The sequence below is a fragment of the Myxocyprinus asiaticus genome, chromosome 31 (genome assembly GCF_019703515.2).
Source record: "Myxocyprinus asiaticus isolate MX2 ecotype Aquarium Trade chromosome 31, UBuf_Myxa_2, whole genome shotgun sequence".
Lineage (NCBI taxonomy): Eukaryota > Metazoa > Chordata > Actinopteri > Cypriniformes > Catostomidae > Myxocyprinus > Myxocyprinus asiaticus.
In genome coordinates this window covers 1,746,361-1,772,530 of record NC_059374.1, presented here as the reverse complement: position 1 = coordinate 1,772,530, position 26,170 = coordinate 1,746,361, and the positions used below count along the sequence as shown (strand labels likewise).

At 44.9% G+C, this 26,170-nt stretch overlaps 1 protein-coding gene, 1 long non-coding RNA gene and 1 pseudogene across 2 annotated transcripts in view; 2 read left to right on the top strand and 1 right to left on the bottom strand.

Moving 5' to 3' along the window:
• LOC127421791 (E3 ubiquitin/ISG15 ligase TRIM25-like) overlaps positions 1-26,170 on the top strand; it is a 486,145-nt pseudogene that overhangs the window by 232,557 nt on the left and 227,418 nt on the right.
• On the bottom strand, positions 12,959-17,916 carry LOC127421972 (uncharacterized). The gene is made up of 4 exons (XR_007894122.1): positions 17,880-17,916; positions 16,752-17,083; positions 16,182-16,279; positions 12,959-13,684 (listed from the first exon to the last, which is right to left on the bottom strand). It is a non-coding gene; the product is annotated as an uncharacterized LOC127421972 (long non-coding RNA).
• The window catches only part of igsf10 (immunoglobulin superfamily, member 10), a 28,101-nt gene continuing 19,890 nt past the window's right edge, over positions 17,960-26,170 (top strand). The window contains exons 1-3 of the mRNA XM_051665171.1: positions 17,960-18,170; positions 19,023-19,286; positions 19,392-19,521. Of these exons, the coding sequence (XP_051521131.1) occupies positions 19,090-19,286; positions 19,392-19,521 (327 nt within the window). The 5' untranslated portion in view covers positions 17,960-18,170; positions 19,023-19,089. The remainder of the gene's footprint in view (positions 18,171-19,022; positions 19,287-19,391; positions 19,522-26,170) is intronic.

Genomic DNA, 26,170 nt, shown 5'->3' with positions numbered 1-26,170 from the left:
AGGCGGTCTCGATCCGCTTGTTTGGTGCGCACCAAGGTTCAGATGGCAGCATTCACACTTGTTCAAATGAACCACACAAACAGAGCAATCTCACCAGAGTTTGGTTTAAATTGAACCAAACCTGCCAAGTGTGAACACACCCTTAATAATATAGTATATATTATTCTTTGTTCTAAACCACGTTTTAGCTAACTTTGCATTGTGATGTTGACTATACCCATAGTTTGTAGTTTTTCCTTAAGATCAGATCTTTCATTTACATATGCCTTTCAATGAAGGAGCGCATGTTCCACTGTCTCTGCTTGGCTGCAATGAATGCATTATCCAGTTTCATGCTTCCCTATTAAAAAATAAAGAAACATTTAGACCAGTGTCCTGTTCTGAGACGGGTGATGATTGTATCCTCTTTCCGTTTATTATAACATGTTCTCCCTGTACCAACTTGATTTTGAATACTGTACAGTTAACTTCCTTTGATTTCTCTATCCCATTTCTCTTGCCACTTGATTTTAACATATGTTTTTATAACTGTTTTTACCTCTATTGTACTTAATGTTACCTGAATATCAATATCTGGGTGTCTTATTGTTTGTTTAGCCAATGTATCAGCTATATCATTGCCCTCCACTCCCACATGTGCTGGTACCCATAAAAATGACAAGACTAACTGCATGTTGTGTATTCTGAATAAACTAGCTATAATTTAATATACTATATCTTGTTTTGATGAATGTTGTCCATTTGCAAGACTTGTTAAAGTTGAGAGTGAGTCAGTACATATTACCGTATTTAAGGGCTGAACATCCTTCACCCAGTGAAGGGCTAACATAATTGCTATTAATTCTATTGAATATACAGATATCTGATTTGTTGTCCTTTTCTGAATACTAATGTTAAATTTTGGAATATGTACTGCTTCAGCTGTGTAACCTGAAATTGGATCTTTTGAACCATATGTAAAAATGGGAATTGCCAAAAAAATATGCTTGATCTAAATGCTGCTTAATAACAGTTTCCTTAGGGACATGTTTTTCATTCCTAATTTTTTCCTGCAGCTGAATATCAATTAGAGGTATATGAAATAACCAGGGTGGGGTATTTGGTTGAACAACTGTAGGACTAACTGCAATATCTGTTATTCCCATTATTTGAGTATCTCTGGAAGCAGTCCACCCAAAGCTTCTAATGATTTTATCTCCATGCACCCAAAATTCATCCAACACTTTCTGCACTGGGTGAATCTCAGAGTGTCCTTTCAGGTTGATCCAATATACTATTGCTAGTTGAAAACTATGGAGATCTAATGGGGTTTCTCCCATCTCAACCTGCAAGGTTGGAGTTGAGGAAGATCTGAAAGCTCCACAGCATACTCTTAAAGCTTGTGTCTGCATTGCTTCAATCTTACGAATTGCATTAGGTGCTGCAGATCCATATACCATGCTCCCATAATCCAAAGAAGACCTAATTAATGCACAGTTTATCCGTTTTAAGGACAGTCGACTAGCACACCACTCAACTCCTGCCAAATATCTTAGTATATTTATTCCTTTTTTGCATTTGGTTATCAGCTTCTGAGAATGCATACCAAAAGTCATTCTAGAGTCCATCCATATTCCCAAATATCTTATCACTGGTACATCTTCCAGACTTTGGCCATACAGTTTCAGATTAACTTTTGGGATGATATTTCTTTTAGCACATCACCTGAGATTTGGACAAAGATAATCAGAAATTCCACTTATTGGCCCAGCTCTCCACTTCACCTACTGCTGTCTGTATGCTTCTTATTACGTGTGAGATGTTACGACCTCTCTTCCATATTGCACCATCGTCAGCATATATTGATGTTCCTATGTCTATTTTGATTTGCTTGAAAATATCATTTATCATTATGTTGAACAGTACTGGACTACACACAACAACAACAAAAAAAGTATGCATAATCAATTAAATATTACTATGTGGCCTTATTTTACAGCTTCCCCCACTGACAGTACAGTACATACTGATGCAAGAGATCAGAGCTTGCGATTCAGTAAATGACCAACAGATGAGACAGCGGTTATCACTTAAAAACTCTGTAGACTTAAAGGTGATGTGTGAAAGCTTTACTTTCAGTTGTCTCTGTTAATTTAACTAAATGTAGAAAGCATTCTAACATAAAAAAATTACACATCACCTTTAAACAAACTATCAATAATAATAAAACCACACTGTGGGTAGCAGAAAAAAAATCTACAACAGACATTGTATCATACATTGAAATGATTAAATGAGCAAAAGTTAGGTCAGTCGGCATTTAAGTGGATATCTGATATCAGTGTAACTCGAGCTTTTTTCAATAAAACTTGGGCCTACCTTAAAACTTGGCAAATGTACTCTATGTTTGCTGCAGTCTATGAACTCATTGATGACACTCATTATGTCAATTTGATCTGTTCTCTCCTTGTGAGTGTGCAGAATGGCAAGATGGTTTAGTCTTTGAGGGGTTGTGGTGGTCCTCAAAAAGGTCTTTTAGTCTTCGTAAAACACTAAATTATCATTCTGCTGAGCATGTTGTGATTGACAATGTGTAAAACCACTCGATCAATTACACTGGAAACTCAGATTTGTGTCTGAAAAACTCAGATGTTGTGCATTGAATGGATGGTGATATTTTGTGCTTTGCATTTATCACCAAGCATGCCAAGTTGCAAATCCAATTGAGTCTTGTTGACATCCTTACCGGAGATCATAGTGTCTGCTGATCCATTTATTTTAGCCATCACCATGCTCTCTGTGTTTTCGACACGTTTAAACATTTCGGATGTGAATCTTTGACTTACACAAGCGGTGCAGTTGTCAAGTACCTCAAAATACAGGTTCTGAATGTAATCCTTTGCTTCAGAGAATGATGTAGCCTCAATGGACCAATCATGAAATCTGCGTGGAGGTATATGTTTCTGTGTCCTGGGCAGTTTGGGGTCACCTACAGTGGGGAAATCGCATGCACCCTGCACTACTCTTTCGAAAAACAAGTGAAAGCACTTGTCACTGTGCTTAGAAATCAGTTGGCTTGACAGAACATCAATATTCTTTTTCACATCAGGGAGAGACAGCTTCGGGCTCTGGATGGCTGCATTAACTTCTTCCATTGGTCCCATTACATCCACTAGAAGGTGTAACGTGAAATAAAAGGAAAACTTCTCCATTTGCTTTAAAAAAAACTGCTGCTTTTGTACCTATGTTCCTGTTTGTTTTTTCCGCAAAATCTCGCAAATAATGCATCAAACTGTCATAGTTTTGAAGCACAGAGTTAACGCTGCAAACTCGCATTGTCCAGCAAGTGGGGCACATCGGACGCAGGCTGCGTCCACCTGTGCGGAAGGAGTCTTTTTGGTGACTCTCTAATCATGTTTATCAGATACTTTATTAAATTAATGACATCTCTGCATGGCTTTGATTTTGCAAGTGCATCTTGAAAAGCAGGGTTCATATTGTGGGCATTGCAATGCATAAACATGGCATCTTCCTGAATATCTCTCACATGGGCTTGTAACCCAGATGTGCACTCAGACATGTTTGCGGCCCCATTATAACACTGGCCTCTACAATCAGACCATGCCAAGCCCAGTCTGGATAAAGCATAATTTAAGACAGCAAACAAAGTGGAAGCAGAGGTGCACTCAACTTCATAAAATTCCACAAAATCCTCAACACTGTTTAGATCTTGGTAAATGTACCTAAGACAGATGCTCATCTGCTCACTTTGAGCAATGTCTGCAGTCTCATCCACTGTTATAGAGAACAGCCTTGCCTGATGGATATCCGCAAGAATTTGACGTATAATGTTAAACGCAAGCATTTTGAGTATTTCATTTTGAACATTTTGCAATAGGTATTTGAACTTGTCTTTCCTTTTAAACCAGCTGGCGAGACACTCACTGTCCAAAGAGAATAGTTTTATTAGTTGTGTGAAATTAGAATCAAAGTCGTCGTGTCCGCGGATTGCTTGACCCTGCCTGACGAGCAACTGCAACGAAGTGACTTGCGAGAAGTGCCTCCCTCGTTTGGGAAATGTCCTTCACTTTCTGATCAGAAACATTCTGAATTACATTAACCCCTCGCATGACAGTTGCGTATTTAGATGTTGCCTCCCTGTGGCACTGTGATTTTTCATGGGCTCTAAATGATGGCACCTATTTACACTACTCTAGGAGTACCATTGTCAGTTAGATACAATTTAGAGTAGATGTTCCCACTCTAACCTGCACTGTATGTCAAAATAGAAAATCCATAAATCAGTTATACATTTTCCCTCCAATACCCATAGACTTCAACCTTATTAGAAGTCCCTCTTTCCAAAGCATTTCATATGTTTTTTCAATGTCAAAGAACACACCCAACACCACTTCTTTATTAACTTGGGCCTTTCTTATATCTCCTTCTAAACATAGTGCATTACCACAGTGCTTCTACCTGTACGGAAGCCACTCTGATGTGGAGAGATGAGCCTTTTACTTTCAAGTATGTAATTCAATCTATACATAATCATACGCTGCATAAATTGGAAGTCAAAGCAATTGGCCTGTAGTTAGAAGCATTGAATCTATCCTTACCTGGTTTTCCAATGGGCACAATGACTCCAAGAAGAAGGTAATCTCCCTGAGTCCCATACCTTATTAAATAAACATAGTATGATTTCCAATATTTTATTGATAGATGTTTAATCATAGAATAACATACGTCATCTATTCCTGGAGAGGTATGCTTGACTCCCCCAAGTGCTCTCTTCAACTCATACATTGAAAAGTCTGCATCAAGGGTGTCACCAGAAGGACTTCTTTTCACTTTAATATCTGGATATTACTCTATACACTGTTCTCTATATATTCCCATCTCCTCTGATATATTATCGTTACTGTGCACTCTGACAAAAATCTCAGCCAAAATATCTGCTTTTTCTGGATTAGTGACAGCCACCCTTTCCCCATCATTTCAAACTAGCAGACTATAACTTTTGTGAATTCCTCCCATCTTCCTTATACCCCATACTTCACTTATATCTACATCTCTACCTTTTATACTATAGTATTACCTATAGTATAAAACAAAACGAAATACTATTGGTGAGTGGGCAGTGGGTAGGATCACACAGGCCAAAACATAAACAGTAATTCTGGCCTGGAATGGAAACTTCAAAGTAGAATATACTGGCTGTTGCATTGTTATCGGAGAAGCCAGTATTTCAACTTAGCATGTTTTCTAATTCTCTAATGACATATTATGGTCATTTTATGATTTAGTACAGTAAAAGTATTACACATACTTTAGACTAAAAGAGTATATTCTTCCTCTGAAAGAGTATATTTTCCTCTAAAAGAGTGGCACTTACGGGAGCATCTTTTTAAAGATGCCTTCTGTTTGTGTATATTTCCTGGTTGCGGTCATTACCACTCTGCTTCCGACGGCCACGATCGCTGCCTTACATGTTCGGGCGCTGCCTACGTGGAGACAGCGTTCGTGGATGGATCATGTCCTCACTGTGAGAACATGACTATGGCAATGTTGCAGTCGCAGCTTTCTTTCGTAAGAGGGAAAGCCACCCCAGCAGCTCCCCGCCTCGGTCCTTCTACCTACGGGTATGAGGCCACGTCGGTTAGTGCTGGGGGCAATTTGGGGACCTCAATGGGAGCAGCTCCGCCGGGAAACCCCCCACAGACCTCCCATTCCCCAGCACGCTCGTTTGCCCCGGGCAAGTTCTGGGATGAGACTGCCGGCTCGTCTCAGGGCGAATTCGCGTTCTCAATCGGGGCTCGCAAAGTGGATGAGCTGTCGATCGCAGCATCGGAGAGTGGGCTCGTCCAGTCTGACGCTGAGGACTCGGCTGGGCTCCCACCTTTGGGTATGGTCGCCCAGTCGCAGGCCGCCAAGGAGCTGACGGCCATGCTTGCCCGGGAGGCTGCAAGCGTCAGGCTGCAGTGGGATCCTCTACTCTCCCCTGAACCCTCGCGGCTCTATGATTGGTTCCTGGGCCCAGAGCGCCACTCACGGCCACACCCCACCCCCAGTCCCTTTCTTCCCAGAGGTGCATGACAAGCTGACGAGGTCATGGTGGGCACCTTTCACTGCCCAGACCCGATCTTTCAGCTTCCCCGCTCTCACTACCCTCGATGTTGGGGCTGCCAAGGGGTACTCGGCAATCCCCCAGGTGGATAAGGAGGTTGCGGTGAACCTGTGCTCGCAGAGCGCCCCCACCTGGCGGAACCACCCGAGACTCCTGTCCAGGGCCTGTAGGCTTACGTCGTCTCTCGTGATTAAGGCCTATGGTGCTGCTGGACAGGCCGCCTCCGCCCTGCACGCCATGGCTCTCCTGCAAGTACACCAAGCCAAGGCACTAAAAGATCTGCACGAGGGTAGTTCTGACCCGGGATTGATGCAGGAGCTGTGTTCAGCGACCAACCTCGCTCTTTGGGTGACGAAGGTCACAGCACGGTCTCTCGGGCAGGCGATGTCCACCCTCGTGGTCCAGGAATGCCACCTTTGGCTCAACCTGGTTGAGATGAGGAAGGCTGACAAGGTACGATTCCTTGATGCCCCCATCTCCCAGGTTGGCCTATTCGGCAACACCGTCGAGGACTTTGCCCAGCAGTTCTCGTGGTGAAACAGCAGACGGAGGCTATTCAGCACATCCTGCCCTGGCACAGATCAAGACCCCGCACCCCGTCTGCTCGTTGCCAAGGGCGTCCCCCTGCAGCAACAACACCGGCTCCGTTGCAGCCCGCCCCCGCGGCCCGGCCCCGGCGTGGAGCCACCCGCAAGAAGCAGACGCCTCCCATCTCACGACCTGCCACCAAGAACCCGAGAAAGGTTTCAAAGTGCCCCTGAGACAGGCGACCCAGGGACGTGGAGACCAGCTGCAGTGGATGCGGTGAACAGACCGCTCCATCCCCCGGTGGAGAGCCGGGAGGAGAATCTTTTGTTCACTTTTTTTATCTCGCCTGCGGTTACTGCGGCTGCAGTACCCAAATTTTCAACAAAAGAGCAGTTTCCTTATTCCCTGGGTCACATATCCGGTGCTTATGGCCATGGTTATCACGACCGCCGGCCACCATTCCTTTATGGCAGATATGGCGCTCCCTATCGGTTGACCCGCGTCTCCCTTGGGCAGAGCCCTCTCTGCCTCTGGTCGCTTTGCTTGTAGAGCTCCTCCCCTTCGGGCAGGACCTACCACCGCTCCTCTTCCATGTGTGGCTGGTGAGCCCACATGACGTATTTGCCACATATTAACCTCCCTTTTGGGCAGGATGTGGTATCTGCTGTGTCTTTTTCCCCTGAAAGAATAGGAAGGTAAAAGAACTCCTTCCCCGGCGTGAGTAATAGCGTTAGATGGCCCCAGCCGAATCTAAATACTCTGTGGAGAGAAAAACATAGAAATTAAAGGCCATGGCTGGTGCAGCCTGCTCCCATACTAGTTACATCCCCCCCCCCAAGGATGTGGGGAACTACATGACATCATTTGGGGCGCTGGGGGAGGCTACGTGCAGACTGGTGCACCTGCTATTACGCACGCAGCAGCTTGCTTGCACCTGCACCGGCAGTCCACGTAACACAGTTCAGCTAGTTTTCAGGCGTTTTGTATAGGGACCCCTAGTGTCACTACATCGACACAACGTCGAGTGAGTGACAGACAGGGAACGTCTTGGTTACTGTCATAACCTCCATTCCCTGATGGAGGGAATGAGACGTTGCGTCCCTCTTGCCACAACGCTGTACTACCCGCTGAAATGTCCGGGACCCTGTCTTGGCTCCTCAGCACAAAACCTGAATGAGTGGTTGCAAGCCAGCTCCTTTTATGGCATGCAAATTCCACTTGCCAATTCTCATTGGCCTTTTCTCAAAGATGAGAGGTGTTTGGGGCTCCCAAGAGCGACCTCTAGTGTCACTACATCGACACAACATCTCGTTCAGTCCATCAGGGAACGGAGGTTACGACAGTAACCAAGACGTTATCCAGCCTTATTAGCTGGATATGCTAGTAGACAATAGCATTCTAATACTCACCCTCAAAGTTGTCGATGTAACTTCAAACATATAGTTTAAATCTCTTATCCATTTTACTGGACGGTGTGACAGCTGACAGCCTCACAATGTGATGAACATCATTTACAGTAATCCAGGGAAGATCTTGTAAGCAGTGAGTGTAAAATGTCATCTTCTCCTCAGTAATTCTGACAGCTCTAGGTAAAGATCAATGGCTTCTGGCACAGCACCAGATGTAAATGCGCCCCCTGAGAAAAAACGCGTAAGTGACCATGCATAGAGTCTATTATACCTCTTCCAATTCCTCTTTGTTTAACAACAGATCTTTCCATTAGCAATTACTACATGTTTTTGTTTTCCAGATTGTTCCTTTTGTTTCCAGATGGTTTCTCAGATTGTATGAAATGTTGTGTGTTTTTTTTTTTTTTCCAGTAGATGTGTTTGCATGGGTACCTTAAAATTGGTTGTACCCCTAGCACTATCATGATTTGTCCTTTGCAGATCATTTCTCCCAGGCCTTCTAAGGTCAGCTCTAGAATCGTTGAAACATCATGATGTTCATCTCAGTGTCTTTAGCTCTTCTAAACATCACGCCATTGGTGTGAGTCAGTCCCAACTATTCAACCAACAAAGAAAGTCTTCAGGTTATAATTTAGATCATCATTACACAACCACTGCTTTCATGTCTGGTTTGAAAACTCTACAGTGTCTCAGTCTGTCATGTTTTCTGCAATATTATACAAAGGGAAGGCATTTTGATGCTGGCTGTGTGTTTGGTTGCAAAATGAGCATGTCTTTTTTCATTTGCCAATCCTTTTTTTCATGATAAATGCAACCCCCTATTGTTGCCTTTGCAAAGCTGTATTGTTGGTGCTCCTATCTATTTCTACACCGTATTTTTACCTATGTTTCGAATTGTGTTATCTTTGGAATTGTTTGTTGGATTATCCTGACTTTGTGTTGTGTCGTGATGTAATGGGTTCTGTTTTGTAATTATCAGCATCTTTTTTCTTCTTCATTTTTTTATCCCTTAGAGATAGCATAGCAGATTTGTAATGTTTGTTTACAGCAATATAACAGTATGCCCCCCCCTCTACATATATATATATATATATATATATATATATATATATATATATATATGTATATATATATATATATATATATATATATATATATATATATATATATATATGAGCCAAAATATTATAACCACTCACAGGTGAAGCGAATAACGTTGATCTCCTAACAAGGCCACATGTCAATGTCTGGGTAGATTAGATGGTAAGAAAACAATCAGTTCTTGTAGTCAATGTGTTGTATGCAGAGGAAATGGGCAGGAGAAGACCTGAGCGACTTTGACAAGGGACAAATTTTAATGGCCAGACAACTGGGTCTGGGTAGTGGCCTCTTTCAGCAGGATAATGCTCCCTGCCACACTGCACATATTTTTTCAGGAATGGTTGAGGTACATGATGAAGAGTTCAAAGTGTTGCCCTGGCCTCCAAATTCCCCAGATCTCAATCCGATTGAGCATCTGTGAAATGTGCTGGACTAACAACTCCGATCCACAGCAGCTCTACCTCGCAACTTACAGGACTTGAAGGATCCGCTGCTAATGTCTTGGTGCCAGATACCACAGGACAGTCTTGTAGAGACCATGCCTCGGCGGGTCGGCGCTGTTTTGGTGGCACGCAGAGGACCAACAGAATATTAGGCAGGTGGTCATAATGTTTTGGCTCATCAGTGTATATTTACCTATTTTAAGGTTTACTTTTTCATTAATTTACCTTAATATTAAACCTATTTTTATTTTTAATTATTTTGTTTTATTAATGGTTAAAAACAACACATTACAGTAGATGACAATCTGAACTGTATCACAACAGCAGTTTTTTAGAAGACAAAATTGCATATTGAATGTTAAAGCTTGTTAAAGTCACACAATAGTTACATTAAATCAAAATGTGCTTATAAATAAAACAAATTATAATCAGTGGCTTCCTAAAAACATGATCGAGGAGAAAAAGTAAAAATATCATGAATCGCTATACTTGGGTCTCTGAGGGATATTATACCATAGTTTATAAAATACTAATATACTGAAAAAAAAAAACAAAAAAAAAAAAAAGATTAAAAAAAATGAAAGAAAACAGAAAAAGAAACGACACCTGTTATGGACTGAAATTTCAGCTGTCATTGTGATCTAATAGTAAGCAAGACCCAAATAGCTCTAGGTGTGTAAAGGTATCCCTTTAGTGTCTTTACCATAAACCAATCAAAGTTTCTGAACAGCTATTTGGATACACGCAAAGCAAAAGTAGGCAGAACAGCAAGAAATTCTTTCTAAACGTCTTGACATCTGTGTGCATTTTATAACTTACATACAGTATGTGCTGCCTTTTGAAATGTAACTGGTCATGCAACCTCTCTGTTCAAAGTCAACATGATGACTCTAGTCATGCTTGTAAATTTATTAAGATACATTCTTCAATACTCATCAATAAATATGGAAATAAATTAACAACATATTAACTCTAGGCCTCTATTATTGCAACTAAGAATTCATTAGCATAATTTGTGGTGATGAATTGACTGAATAAAATTGAAAAAATACAAAACATATTCAATGAATCAAGTTTCCATTCAGGCAGGAAATCATTCCCATCTTTTTCCCCACATGATGTAATGCAAACACTGTCCTTTAGCCAAACTCTACCTTCATAGGATGTACTGTAACACCAGATGCCAGTAGTGCTCTCGGTGCAGCACTGCTGTAGGTTTACAATCAAAAAGTCCACCTTATAGGCTGTTCAAGATCACTCACTGAGACAAAAGGACACATTCTCAAATAGAGGTCTATTTTGATGCTTTAACCCTCCTATGGTATTCTGTCATTTTTAACCAAAATAAATGTTCCTCATTTAATAAAAATTTCTTTATCTGAGCAGTACTAGACTTGGTGACTTTTCCTCCATTTGCCATCTGAACATAAAAAAATAAAATAAAAAAAAAATAAAAAAATAGGCTTGATTCGCTAAGAGGCAACAGAGCAATTTTTTTATCTGTCAAATACAATCAATAAATCAGCCACAATGCAGAAAAAATTAGACAGATATTACAGGGTGATACCCTAAATCATCCTCAGTGCTAAACACCCAATCACACACAAACACACTTACTCTCACACACAAACGAACTGGTGAGACTATAACACAGAGCTTTTTTTTTCCCTTTTTCTTTAGGGGTGTAACCCCGGTGTCCTGGCCAAATCCCCCCATTGGCCCTTATCAATCATGGCTTCCTAATAATCCCCGTCCATTAATTGGCTCTAACAATCTACTCTCTTCTCCACCAATAGCTGGTGTGTGGTGAGCGTACTACCGCACTATGTCTGCCGTCGCATCATCCAGGTGGATGCTGCACACTGGTGGTGGTTGAGGAGAGTCCCTTGTTCACTGTGTAAAGCACTTTGAGTGTAGTGTCAGAAAAGCGCTATATAAATGTAACGTTCATTCATTCATTTTTTTACATTTGTCAAAAAAACAAAACAATAAATCTGTCACAATGCTAAACACACACATACTCAAAAATGAAGGGGTTCTTAAAAGGCCATTCCGCTGGCGGTATTCCAATAGAATGGCGAAGGTATCTGCATGTTCCTCTTTCAGATGCAACATTGGTATTATGTCTTAAACTATTAGATTTAGTTAAGACCGAATCTGACTCCATTAATAATTTAATCTGACTCCAATTTAATAGACCTCGAATTTAGACTAAGGGTGTGTTCACACTTGGCAGGTTTGGTTCGATTAAATGAACTCTGGTGTAATTGCTCTGTTAGTGCGGTTCATTTGAATAAGTGTGAATGCTGCCATCTGAACCTTGGTGTGCACCAAACAAACGGAACGAGACCGCCTGAATAGTGGGTCTTACTCCGCTTCCAAACGAACTCTGGTGCGGTTCGATTGATATATGAACGCAACATGGACCAAATACGTCTAAATGGACCAAAAACAAGAAGTAATTTGCCTAATACTGACCTCAAGCATACCTGGTTCTGCTCATCATAGGAGCTGTGTTGCCCATTACAGAGCGGTACAGGCGTCGGAACCGCTGTCAGCCGTCCTTGCAGCATATCTTCGTTTGTGTGTGCAACGGAGGAATTCCTGGCACTATTTTGACTCCTTTACACATTTTATTAGCTCTTCGTTTGTTCTCAGCTGGTAAAAATACCACCATGTATACATATATAAATATAATGAGCGCATTTCGCCCAGCAGCCAGCATTGTTTTGGATGATCGGCAAGTTCCGTCAAAAAATATACGTCATAAAAGCTGTCCAATCAGGTTGTGACTTTTTCCTGATGCCTTTGGTTTTATATCATTAGGTTCAGTTTAAAAATGCCAGTGTGAACGCTAAGCGAACCAGGACTAAATGTATCATTTTCTTTTTTGGTCCGGACCAAGAGGACCAAGTGAACCGAACTACAAGTGTGAACACACCCTAAGGTTCCAATCAGTTTCTGATCATATTTCTAAATATAATCATAATTTGGTGTTTTGTCTAATTATTCTTTCAAGAGGCGTCGATGTTGCTTAGAGTCTACGCCGTACGTTTACGTAAATCTTATGGACAAGAGGTGGACAGTCTCAAAATAAGTCAGCGGTTGCAGGGTTTAAATCATTTTATCATTATCATTAAATTAGGCTAATAAAATGATAGTAAATTTAGTCATGTAAATACAACTTGCTTAGGTGAGTGATAAGTCAGTGACTGACGGATGGATGCCTGAGGATTTTCTTGCATTCACGTCCTGCAGGAATAATCATATCCTGGCCTGTGTGTTCATGATAACATCATATGTGCTTCATTTACTGGTAATAATGAGTTTCAGAAAATCCAGAATAATCAAAATAACAATTTATTAGACAGGTAAATATGTATCATGCCAATTACATAATTTAATCAATTCAGAAATCATTAATACAAAACATTCTATGCTCAAAGATGAATCTTAAGAGTAAGAGAATGCATACCTGACTTTTATAATAAAAATATGGTGTTGTGGGTTTATCACACACAATACCATGGGGTTGAATCTGGCTACAGAATCCCCCTGACCAGTGTGTTACATCAAACCAAAAGGTAAACAAAAAGAATTTGGGAATTAATTAATTCAGTAACACAGGAGGTAACACCCTGAAAGTAATTTTCATTGAGGACCCCTTGGAGACACATTGCAGAGCAGAAACCTAATTTCTCTAAAAAACAGATCTTTGTTATGACCAGTCGCACTGAGACCTTTTAAATGATATCAATCATGAATATTTAGATTTGCAGTGTTGATACAATAGAGTATTTTTTGATAAAAGAATTAGGTGAGCTTGATTTTTAGCTGACAAAGGACAGAACAGGGTAAGAAAGGGGAGGGGGAGAAGGGAGCAGATGTAGAAGGACAACAATGAAGCAATCTGCATTCAGTGAGGTGTGATACTTGAGACAGAGATGCTAACTTTGTAAGATAATTCTTATGTTGATTCTATCTGAAGTTCTTTGTTTTCTCAGGATGTAGTGGCCCCTGGATCCAGACCTTCGGGCACCTTTGCCTTACAGGACGAAGGATTGAGTCTTGTCTGCATCATTTCATGATCCCATTACCTTCCAAAACAAAGCAGGAAAAAAGCACTTAAAACTAAAAAGACGTGGTAGCCAACTCTACACTATTACAACCCTGACTCAAATCACCATAAAATCAAATAATGGAGTCGTTTTGATGAAGAATTACGTTATTTAAGTTTACCAGATGTTCCCTTGGAAAGCTAGCAGGATAGTATGCAAGCCTGGACATCAAGAAATGAAGGCAAAACAATGTTTTTAAACATGTTTTAATCTAATCAAGACTCACAGTCCCTCTTGGAATGGTGTAGTCAAACAAATGCATCACAAGGTCATTTCTGGCCAACAATGATTTATCCGTTGGTTGGGCAAGAGACCATTGTCAGAGAGAACAATGAAGCATGTGTCTTGAATTTTGAATATGACTGTAATGATCCAGAACTGTAGGAATAAAACAGCTGTCTGATCTTCCTTTGGCCGTCCAATGATCTACTGGTGCCTGTTGAGCAGTAAAAACTGTCTGAATATGAACACATTAGGATGTTGTTTTATACTGTGCAGATTTATAACATTGAGACCTCTCCATATGTAAACTGCACACCTCAATGTAAATCATCAAAGACAGCAATGCGAATAAAACATACCCCCCCATCCCTAGCAGGGGAATTTTTTTTTAACTTCCACTTAAACTTTTATTTGAAATTCTTAGTATTTGTTTTTTAGTACATTTTCTTGACACTTTCTTTCATAGTGGTGCTGCTGGTGGGTTGTTTTCATTTACTGTATTTATGTGCATAAATGTTAAAGTTATGTAGGACATAGATAGATAGATAGATAGATATACATATATTTATTTATATACATACACACGGATGACTGATGAGGGAACACGAACAACTGAGGAAGATGGGAAACAGATGGATGTGATGAGAGCAGTGCATCACGGGAATTGTAGTATGGGGCAAACTACAACAGAAGACAATAACAGTGTCAAAATACGAGTCCTTATGAACAGAGGGGTGATGATGAAGATGAAGTGGTAGGAAAGAAGACAATGATGATGTGACAGAACCCCCCTCCTAAAGGGAGACACTTGGCGCCCAAAGACGTATGAGGAGGGCAGGATGAAGCAGATGATGAGGAAGGACCCAGGGGACGATTATGAGGCCAAGGAGGAATTGGAGGATGATCAGGTGGTCAGGGAGGTGTCTGCGGATGATCAGGAGGCCAGGGAGGTGACCACAGGCCAGGGACTGGATCAGGAGGCCTGGGAGGTGGCCACAGGGCCAGGACAGGGTCAGGAGGCCTGGGAGGCAGCTATAGAGCAGGGACAGCATCAGCAGGCCTGGGAGGCGGCTCCAGGAAGGAAATAGGATCCGGTGACTTGGTTGCAGGAGGTGGAGACTTAGGGGTGGAGCCATAGGCGGATCCGGAGGTGGAGCAGCAGGAGTAGGGATTTGTGATCCCGATGGCGGAACTGGAAATGGATCTGGAGGTGGAGACAGGGTTGACTCTGGAGATGGATCCAGAGAGGGTGGAGCCATTGGAGGAGAAGTCTCAGGATGAAGAGCGGGTGAAGCCGCAAGAAGAGCAGGAGTTTGAGAATCAGGAGGTGGAGCTGCTGGAGGATCCAAGACAGGACACACAGGAGGAGAAACCAGAATGGGGTTGGGCGGAGCCACAGGAGGATGGAGGATTTAGGACTCAGGAGGAGGAGCTGGAGGTGGAGCAGGCGGAGCCACTGGATGATCAGGGATTTGAGACTTAGAAGGTGGAGACAGTGGTGGAGCGGGCTGAGCCGTAGGAGGTGGAGTTTCAGGAGAGGATGGAGTCTCAGGAGACAAAGCAGACAGAACCACTGGAGGTGGAGTTTCAGGGGGTGAGGGCGGAGCCATGGAAGACTCTAAGGGCGGAGCCGTGGAAGCCATGGGAGGCGGAGTTGTGAGAGGATCAAGGGGCGAAGCCATGGGAGGTGGAGCCGTGAGAGGCTCGAGGGGCGAAGCCATGGGAAGCAGAGCCACGAGAGGCTCGAGGGGCGAAGCCATGGAAGGCACGAAGAGAGCTGGCAGCGACAGGGGAACAACCTCCATGGTCGTGGACACTGGCAGTGACTGGGGAGTAGGAGTCCTTCTTCCCTTCCGTTTCCAGACGGTCATGAGCACAGCTGTGGGAGACTCGAAGGTTGGAGCCATGGGAGATTCAAAGGGCCACCTAGGCTGGGAAGAAAGTGGTCTCCATTGATGGGGGCTCAGAGACCACTGGAACCATAGTGACCCCCCCCCCAATGAGGAGGATTATTCGGACAGCCGCTAGATCCATTTGTTGGGCAAATTCTTCTGTAACGTTTTGCAGAGATGAGATTAGAGGCAATGGATCTAATTGCAGGCTTTGTTTAATGGAGACAAAGAAGAAGGTGATACAATAAACATAGAGGAATACAAAGAAATAAATATACACATTTAACGTTACATCTTATCATAAGTACATAAGAACAAGTTCTGACAATGAGTGCATGAAACAAGAGGGTATATATACACACATGGATGACTGATGAGGGAACAGGGAAGCTGAGGAAGATGAGGAACAGATAGATGTGATGAGGGCAGTGCTTCATGGGAACTGTAGTATGGGGGCAAACTACAACAGAAGACAATAACAGTGTCAAAATAAGAGTCCTTATGAACAGAGGCATGATGATGAAGACGAAGTGGCAGTAGTGAAAACAATGACGACGTGACAATGACTTTCTTAGAAGATCTCAAAAAGATATCTTAGGAAAAATTTTAGTCTCAGTCACCATTTACCATTCCATCTTTTTTTTTCTTCACGCAATGAATGAGAATGGTGACTGACACTAAAATTCTTTCCAACATTTCTGTATTCCAATGAAGAAAAAAAGTCAGATGGGTTTGGAACGACATGAAGGAAAGTAAATGATGACAGGTTTCTTTTTATTTTTGGGTGAATCATCCCTTAACTCTTTTATAAGTATTGCCAAGACCCATAGAAGAGGTTTTTAAGCAAACATGCAACCAGCGACCCTGTTAAGTATTGGCCTACAATGTGCCCAATAATAAATTATATTGTAAGAGTTTACAATAGATCTTACCTAGTGTAGAACCGTATGTCATTGTCAGATGCAGCAAATCAGCCTAAACAAAAAACCCAGATGGACAGACAACTCTTCCACTTGTCTCCTCAGCCGCTCCACCTCTTTACGGAGATCTTCTGTCTGATCTAATGTAAGATCTACTGCTGCGGTTTCAGGAACTGAAAAGTAATCATGCTCCAGATGCTGGAAGTCCATAGGCACAGGATCTTCATCCACAGGAGTGGAGACCTCTCTCATCTGCCATACCCCAGTGTGCCTTGGTGCTGAAACAGAATAGTTGTTCCACTGGAACAAAGTGGGTACAGCCCCCTTCTTCAGTAGCTGATGTCCTGTGGGAGTTGATGGATCAATCACATCCTCACTTGCACCCCACCAAGAGCAAGAACCACATTATAGCAACCATGAGGAGGTTAACCCAACATGACTCTAACCACCCTAGCAACTGGGCCAATTGGTTGCTTAGGAAGCCTGACTGGAGTCACTCAGCACGCCCTGGATTTGAACTTGCGACTCCAGGTGTGGTAGTCAGTGTCTTTACTTGCTGAGCTACCCAGGCCCCAACTGTGATATATTTAATATATGATATTATTACAATAAAATTGTATTAATATTATTCTATATTAATCATTAATTGATGAAAGATGACAGCTGCTAATGCACTTTCGCTGTGGCTGAAAACAGACCGGAAACTCTTAACCCCCCTCAGATTTGACCAGAAATACATAGGCTTTGTGCCAAGCATAGAGTCTATTAGGAGCACTCCACAATGTTTACTTGCAGAGATTGGCTAAATCAGAATTTAGGTGACAGTGACACCTGGTGGTGAATTTTTAACATGACTTGGCATTTACATGGCAACCTGTTCTGCCATGTTAGTAGTTCCAAGAACCAGTGTTAATAAACTATATATATATTTTTATTTATTTAAATTGCTCTGATATTGCTGTGAAAGGTTCTTTGAATTAGATTAGTGTTACATGATTGCACCCATTCTTGCTGACCAAAATGCACTCCTTTAACATTTTCCTTTTTTTATTTTCTGATATTAAATGTTCCCTTAATAAAAGGCAAATTAAGATTGACAGTGAGATTCACGACAGATGAAAAATAAAAAATGGTCCTTACTGTAACGTTGTTATGCCTGTCCTCCATTTGATCCCCTCATACTGTGAGGATGAATGCGCGCTAAGCGGGACAGACAGAACAGGAGCGTGTGGAGGAGCACAGACACTCCGTTTACATCAACATCATCACCCAACACACGTTTCTTGTGTCTAAACTAGAGTTTAATCGCACTTGAAGAGTTAAATCTTCTAAACTGAAACGGGACAAAAATGTTGGATTATTTTATTTCATAATGTGATAATATTTGAAAGATTGAAATCGTTATCGTATATACGTACGGCTGTGTTTTAGGTAAGTGTTTCAACATTAAAAACTACCCTTTTAAACTCTGGAGACATATACCCATGATATTGTATTAATCAATTCATGTATTATTTATTGCCATTGTTTTGTCGAGTAATATGATATTATGTCGACAAACGGAAATTGCCATGATATATTTATTTTTTACGGAGGATTTGACATTTTCTCCTGAGAACAAATACATTTATCCGCTGTACTTTGTGTTTTGTTGTGAATATTTCTCAGTTTCTTTATAAGCGCCTATACAGGTCATGACAAAAGCTTGAACATGTTTTCAACATTTCACTGTAATTGCCCAATACAAAATATACAGTTAATGTAATCCTTGTAAACGTTTTGTGACCGCAATAATGGGGCATGTTGTCACACTACAATGTGGGGTATGTTGTTATACAATGATATTGGAAATTTAGTTTGGAACAAATATTTCACTAATATATATTCTAATGTAAGAGTGGTTTGAACTTGGCATTTGAAACCAACATAAAAAAGCACTGCTAGAAAAAAATGTAATTGGAATTTTTGACTCAAAATCTTATAATTACTTAGATAAACCCTTTGTGTGAAATTTCAATAAAAATCATACATGACCACAATCCTCCTGAGGTGACAGTAGAGATTGCAAATGTATGTGTAAAATAATATATATATATATATATATATATATATAAGGATTTTCAGGACAAAAACTATTTTGATGTGAGAAAGAATTAACATCTGATTTGTAATTTATTTAAATGTATTTTTATTAATTAAAAAATGTATTAATTTATGGTGAAAGTTGACAGTAATAAAGCAGAAAAATTAAGTGCTGCAATGAGAATGATTTTGTTGTTACAGACTACAAATAAAGATTAATGGCAACTTGAGCTTTTCAAAAAGGAAAGAACCATCCTGCTTCTCCAGAATGTGTGACCCAAAAGAGTCGTGCCTGCAGTGGAGATTCATGCTGCTTCTGTGTGTTTTGGCTGTTATAATGCACAGAATCAGTGCCTGCCCCAAATCATGTGCTTGTTACACTCCGACAGAGGTGCACTGCACATTCAGATACCTAAGTGAAATCCCCCGGGACATTCAAGCGGCTGTTGAAAGAATTAACCTGGGGTAAATCATACAGCAGGCCATTCCTTATGGATCTCTCTCTTAAATGTCATTTAAATCAGACAAATTAAAAATACAAAATTTAACATTTGAGTTTTTGTGTTTCAGGTACAACAGTTTAACAACACTTAAAGTGAATGACCTGTCTGGACTGAAACATCTGGAACTATTAATGCTTCACAGTAACATCATCAAGATCATTGAGGACAGCTCATTCCATGATCTCACGTCCCTGCAGGTAAAAGACTGCATTATTGAGAGCAACATTCTAGAAACCTAGTTTCTAGCTAGTTTTTCCATAACAAAATGTTTTTTTACAGATAAACAAATGAGTAGAACTTTTGAGAAATATGTTTAAAAAAATAATGTACACTCTAATGAATGAAGACTCTAGTCAGAATTGTATTTTCCATTAGTGGCTCTCTCATGGTGGCTGCTTGGTAAGGCCCCTATTATCAGACCATTTTGGTTACAAAATAAATTAATCATGGGTGACAAATGTGCCTGAAACATATCAAAATGCGTCAGTATAAAGTCCAGTATAAAGATATGTTTCTCTGACATATCAGTCAGTGAAACAAAAGCAAAAAACTATTTGGTGCATCTTTAAATTCAATGTAACTTACACCATACATTATTTAATGATGGAAACCAGCATGTCAGTTTCTAGTAATTAAGTAGAAGGGCATCATTAGAGGAGCTGTCCAGTCCAAATGTGCTATAAAAGTTATTATCTCCAAAGCAAACGGTGTGAAAATACTGCCAAACAAGTAAATGTCATGCTATCTTGTTGCAGTGTTTATAGTTATTAAACATCCACTATAGTAAAAGAATCTGAAGTAATCTGTTCTAATCATGGTTTTGGTAAGAGAAAGTTTCAGAAATATTACCGCTAAATACAGTAAACGTCGTGGTTACTGGTGTAACCTCCGTTCCCTGATGGAGGGAACGAGACGTTGGTGTCGATGTAGTGACACTAGGGGTCACTCTTGGGAGCCCGAGACACCTCTGGTCTTTGATAAAAGGCCAATGAAAATTGGCGAGTGGTATTTGCATGCCACTCCCCCCAACATACGGGTATAAAAGGAGCTGGTATGCAACCACTCATTCAGGTTTTACGCTGAGGAGCCGATATAAGGTCCAGCCATTTCAGCGGGTAGTTCAGCGTTGTGGCAGGAGGGACCAACGTCTCGTTCCCTCCATCAGGGAACGGAGGTTACACCAGTAACCATGACGTTCCCTATCTGTCACTCACTCAACGTTGGTGTCGATGTAGTGACACTAGGGGTCCCTATACAAAACGCCACAAGGCTGAACTGTGTTACGTGAACTGGCGGTGTGTGGTGGGCAGACTTGCTGTGTGCCTCATAGCCAGCACACCAGGTCAACACGTAACCTCCCCCAACACAGTTATGAGTGTTGAACGGCCCTTTTTGGGGACAAGTCGACTACCCAGAGATGGATCCTGCCCAATGGGGGAGGAGTTACTACAACATGGAGACTGGGGCAGAGGGCTCTGCCCAAGGAAGACGCAGTTTGCCAGCAGGGAAATGAATTAGCAGAAGATATAGATCGCATGGGGTTAGCCTTACAGGGAACCGCCACATGCGGAGCACCTACCCCAGAACCGGGCTCTTAGTTAGCACGTGTACTGGGCCGGCAGCGAGTCTCTCCGAACACTCGACTGCCACAGGGCTCGGAGGAAGTCAACCAGGGAACAACTTTTGTGAACACTACTGGGAATTAACAGCGCACGTCTTCAGCTCAAAAGGAGGTGGAAGGCGCTATGTACAAGCGATACACCCGGCCGGCTATCCCAGGCTTATCCGCTTGTGTTGCGTGCCACTACCTGGGACGAAACCGGTTCCACCCGGAGGTTGTAGAACCTTGCAAAGGTGTTGGGTGTTGCCCAGCCCGCTGCTCTGCAAATGTCTGTTAGAGGCATCTCTGGCCAGGGCCCAAGAAGCCGCTACACCACAGGTAGAATGGGCTCGTAGCCCTACCGGGGGCGGCATGTTTTGGGCGAGATATGCCATAGTTATGGCGTCAATGAGCCAGTGGGCGATCCTCTGCTTGGAGACAGCGCTTCCTTTCCGCTGTGCACCAAAGCAGACAAAGAGCTGCTCAGAGACTCTAAAGCTCTGTGTGTGATCCAAATAGATGCGTAAAGCGTGCACCGGACACAGCAACGACAGGGCTGGGTCTGCCTCCTCCTGGGGCAGCGCTTGCAGGTTCACCACCTGGTCCCTAAAAGGAGTGGTGGGAACCTTGGGCACATAGCCCGGTCGGGGTCTCAGGATCACGTGAGAATAGCCCGGACCGAACTCCAGGCACGTTTCGCTGACAGAGAACGCTTGCAGGTCACCTACCCTCTTGATGGAAGTGAGCGCAGTCAGGTGGGCAGTCTTCAAGGAGAGTGCCTTAAGCTCGGCTGACTGCAAAGCTCAAAGGGGGCTCTCTGTAGACCCTGAAAAACTACAGAGGTCCGATGAGGGAACGAGGCGCGGCCTGGAGGGATTCAGCCTCCTGGCGCCTCTTAGGAACCTGATGATCAGATCATGCTTCCCTAAGGACTTACTGTCGACTGTGTCGTGGTGTGCTGCTATGGCAGCAACGTACACCTTCAAGGTGGAAGGGGACAGCCTCCCTTCCAACCTCTCTTGCAGGAAGGAAAGCACTGATCTGACTGCGCATCTCTGGGGGTCTTCCCGATGGGAAGAACACCACTTAGCGAACAGACGCCACTTAAAGGCATACAGGCACCTCGTAGAGGGAGCCCTAGCCTGAGTGAATGTGTCTACCATCGCAGGTGGGAGACAGCTTAGGTCTTCCGCGTCCCATCCAGGGGGCAGACATGGAGATTGCAGAGGTCTGGGCGCGGGTGCCGGATGGTGCCCCTTCCCTGAGAAAGAAGGTCCTTCCTCAGGGGAATTTGCCCGGGGGGAGCTGTCGCGAGGAGCGTGAGGTCCGAGCGCCACATCTGGGTGGGCCAGTAGGGTGCTCACCAGGACGACCTTCTCCTCATCCTCCCTGACCTTGCACAGGGTCTGTGCAAGCAGGCTCACTGGGGGAAAACGCATATTTGCGAATGCCAGGGGACCAGCTGTGTGCCAGCGCGGCTATGCCGAGGAAGGCCTCGGTCAGGGCGTACCAGGGCGGGCAGTGGGGAGGATTCTTGGGAGGCGAACAGGTGCACCTATGCCTGTCGAATCGACTCAAAATCAGCTGGACCACCTGAAGGTGGAGTCTCCACTCTCCCTTGAGGGTAACCTGTTGTGACGGCGCGTCCGCCGAAGTGTTGAGGTTGCCCGGGATGTGAGTGGCTTGCAGCGACTTGAGGTGCTGCTGACTCCGTTGGAGGAGACGGCAGGCGAGTTGACATATGCTACCGCTGCCGTGCTGTCTGTCCGAACTAGCACGTGCTTGGCCTGGATCAACGGCCGGAACCTCCGCAGGGCCAGCAGAATTGCCAGTAACTCGAGGCAGTTGATGTGCCAACGCAGCCGCGGACCCGTCCAGAGGCCGGCGGCTGCGTGCCCGTTGCCAACAGCGCCCCAGCCCGTGTTGGAGGCGTCTGTCGTGACCACGACGCACCTGGAGACAAGTTCTAGGGGAACACCTGCTCATAGAAACAAGAGGTCGGTCCAAGGGCTGAAAAGACGGTGACAGACTGACGTAATGGCCACGCGATGTGTCCCGTGGTGCCATGCCCGTCTCGGGACTCGAATCTGGAGCCAGTGCTGAAGCGGCCTCATATGCATCAACCCGAGCGGGGTGGCCACCGCCGAGGATGCCATATGCCCCAGGAGCCTCTGAAAAAGTTTCAGTGGAACCGCTGTTTTCTGTTTGAACCCCTTCAAACAGGCCAGCACCGACTGGGCGCGCTCGTTCGTAAGGTGCGCCGTCAAGGAGACTGAGTCCAACTCCAAACTGAGAAAAGAGATGCTCTGAACCGGGAGGAGCTTGCTCTTTTCCCAGTTGACCCGAAGCCCTAGTCGGCTGAGGTGTGAGAGCACCAGGTCCCTGTGTGCGCATAACACGTCTCGAGTGTGAGCTAAGATTAGCCAGTCGTCGAGAATGCGAATGCCCACCTCCCTTAACGGGGCAAGGGCAGCCTCTGCGATCTTCGTAAAGACACGAGGAGACAGGGACAGGCCGAAAGGGAGGACTTTGTACTGATACGCCTGACCCTCGAGCGCGAACTGCAGGAAGGGTCTGTGTCGAGGAAGGATTGAGACGTGAAAGTACGCATCCTTCGGGTCTACCGCCGCGAACCAATCTTGATGCCGGATGCTTGCTAGAATGCGTCTTTGCGTCAGCATCTTGAACGGGAGTCTGTGTAAAGCCCGGTTCAGTACTCGCAGGTCCAAGATTGGCCGCAACCCACCGCCTTTTTTCGGTACAATGAAGTAGGGGCTGTAAAACCCTTTCTTCATCTCAGCTGGAGGGACAGGTTCTATCGCATCCTTCCGTAGGAGGGTAGCAATCTCCGCGCAGGGTAGCAGCGTTTTCGTCTTTCACCAAGGTGAAGTGGACACCGCTGAACCTGGGCGGATGCCCGGCGAAGTGAATCACGCAGCCGAGTCGGACGGTCCGGACCAGCCCTCGTGATGGACCAAAGGGACAACGTCATCGGATGTACCGGCAGGTGGGGCCTCGCGGCGGGGCGGAGCTCGAGGTGCCACACCATGTCATGGCCGTGCTGAGTCCGAGGACATTGAAGCACTTACCTGGCTCCTTGTTACCACCCCCGGAACAGCCTGGGATGGGGGAGGAAGAGGCCTGTCCTCTCGTGACCCGTGGAGACTGTCACATCGGGGGCGGATTTGTGCCACAGCTGGGCGCTCAGGGTGGGAGACCGCCGCTGGAGCGCCAACCTGCCAAATGGAGTGGTGGACGGTGGTCGTGATGCCAGCCGTACACACCGGATACATGACCCAGGGAACAAGGAAACCACTCTTGCTGAGCTCTTGAGTACTGCAGCCACTTGGGCATGCAGCTCAATTAAATGCAAAAGGTAACAAAAAGATGAAGATCTGCTTACCAGCTCCAGAGCAGCGGGTTTCGTTGTCCCTGGGTCGCCCGTCTCAAGGGCGCTTTGAAGCCTTTCACGGGTTCTGGGCGGCCACGAGACGGGTGGAGTCTGCTCCCTGCGGTGGGCTCCACGCCAGGGCCAGGCCGAAGGGGCGGGCTGCGGCAGAGCCGGTGCAGTCACCGCAGGGGGACGCCCTTGGCGATGAGTAGATGGGGTGCGGGATCTTGAGCCGTGCCGGGGCAGGATATGCCGGCTAGCATCCATCTACTGCTCTACCATCGAGAACTGCTGGGCAAAGTCCTCGACGGTGTCGCCGAATAGGCCCACCTGGGAAATGGGGGCAGCAAGGAATCGTGTCTTGTCGGCCTCACCCATCTCGACCAGGTTGAGCCAAAGGTGGCACTCCTGGACCACTAGTGTGGCCATCGTCCGCCTGAGAGACCGCGCTGTGACCTCCGTCGCACAGAGAGCGAGGTCAGTCGCCGAGCGCAGTTCCTGCATCAATCCCGGGGCGGAACTACCCTCGTGCAGTTCCTTTAGCGCCTTGGCAGACTTGCAGGAGAGCCATGGCGTGCAGGGCAGAGGCGGCTTGTCCAGCGGCACTGTAGGCCTCGGCCGTCAGAGACGACGTAAACCTACAGGCCTTGGACGGGGGCTTTGGGCACCCGCGCCAGGTGGCGGCGCTCTGCGGACATAGGTGCACCGCGAGCGCCTTTATCCACCGGGGGATTGCCGAATAACCCTTGGCCGCCCCACCATCGAGGGTAGTGAGAGCGGGGAAGCTGAAAAGATCGGGACCGGGCAGTAAAAAGTGCCTCCCATGATCTTGTCAGCTCTTCATGCACTTCCGGGAAGAAAGGAACGGGGCGGGGCGTGGCTTTGAGCGGCGCCGTGAGCCCAGGAACCAATCACGGAGCCACGAGGGTTCAGGGAAGAGCGGTGAAATCCACTCTAACCGACGCTAGCCCGGGAAAGCATGTCGTCATCTCCGCGTCAGCCTGTGACTGGGCGATCCACCCCGAAGGGAGGAGTCCAGCTGAGGCTTCCGACTGGACGAGCCCGCTCTCCGATGCTGCGCTCGAGAGCTCATCACTTTCGCGGGCTCCGAATAAGAGGTCGAACTCGCCGTGAGACAAGCCGGCGGGCTCACCCGGAAACCCGATCGGGTCCCCAAATCGCCCCCAGTGCTAGCCGCGCTGGCCTCATACCCGTGGGTAAAAGGACCGAGGCGGGAGCCTCTGGGGTGGCTCGCTTTCTTACGAAGGCGAGCCGCGACCGCAACGTTGCCATTGACATATTCTCGCAATGAGAACATGACCATCCATGAACGCTGTCTCCGCGTGAGCAGTGCCCAGACATGAAAGACAGTGATCGTGACTGTTAGAAGGCGAGAGATAACGAGCACAACCAGGAATAACACACAATCGGAAAAGCATCTTTAAAAAGACGCGTCTTTAAAAAGACGTTCCGTGTGTGCGCTCTTTTAGAGAAATATATACTCTTTTAGAGGGGAAAAATGCTCTTTCAGAAAATATACTCTCTAGTTTTTCTGCCGAAGTGCCCAGGGGCATTCTCTGCAGTGCACCAGTGCAGAGGAGGGAGAAGCCGCTGAAATGCGCCGTCAGATCCAGCAGAGGTGAATGAACAGTAGTATTCAGCTCAATGAGCATGACCGTTCGGCTCCGAAGAGAAAATCTGAATGAGTGGTTGCATACCAGCTCCTTTTATACCCGTATGTTTGGGGGAGTGGCATGCAAATACCACTCGCCAATTTTCATTGGCCTTTTATCAAAGACCAGAGGTGTCTCGGGCTCCCAAGAGTGACCCCTAGTGTCACAACATCGACACCAAC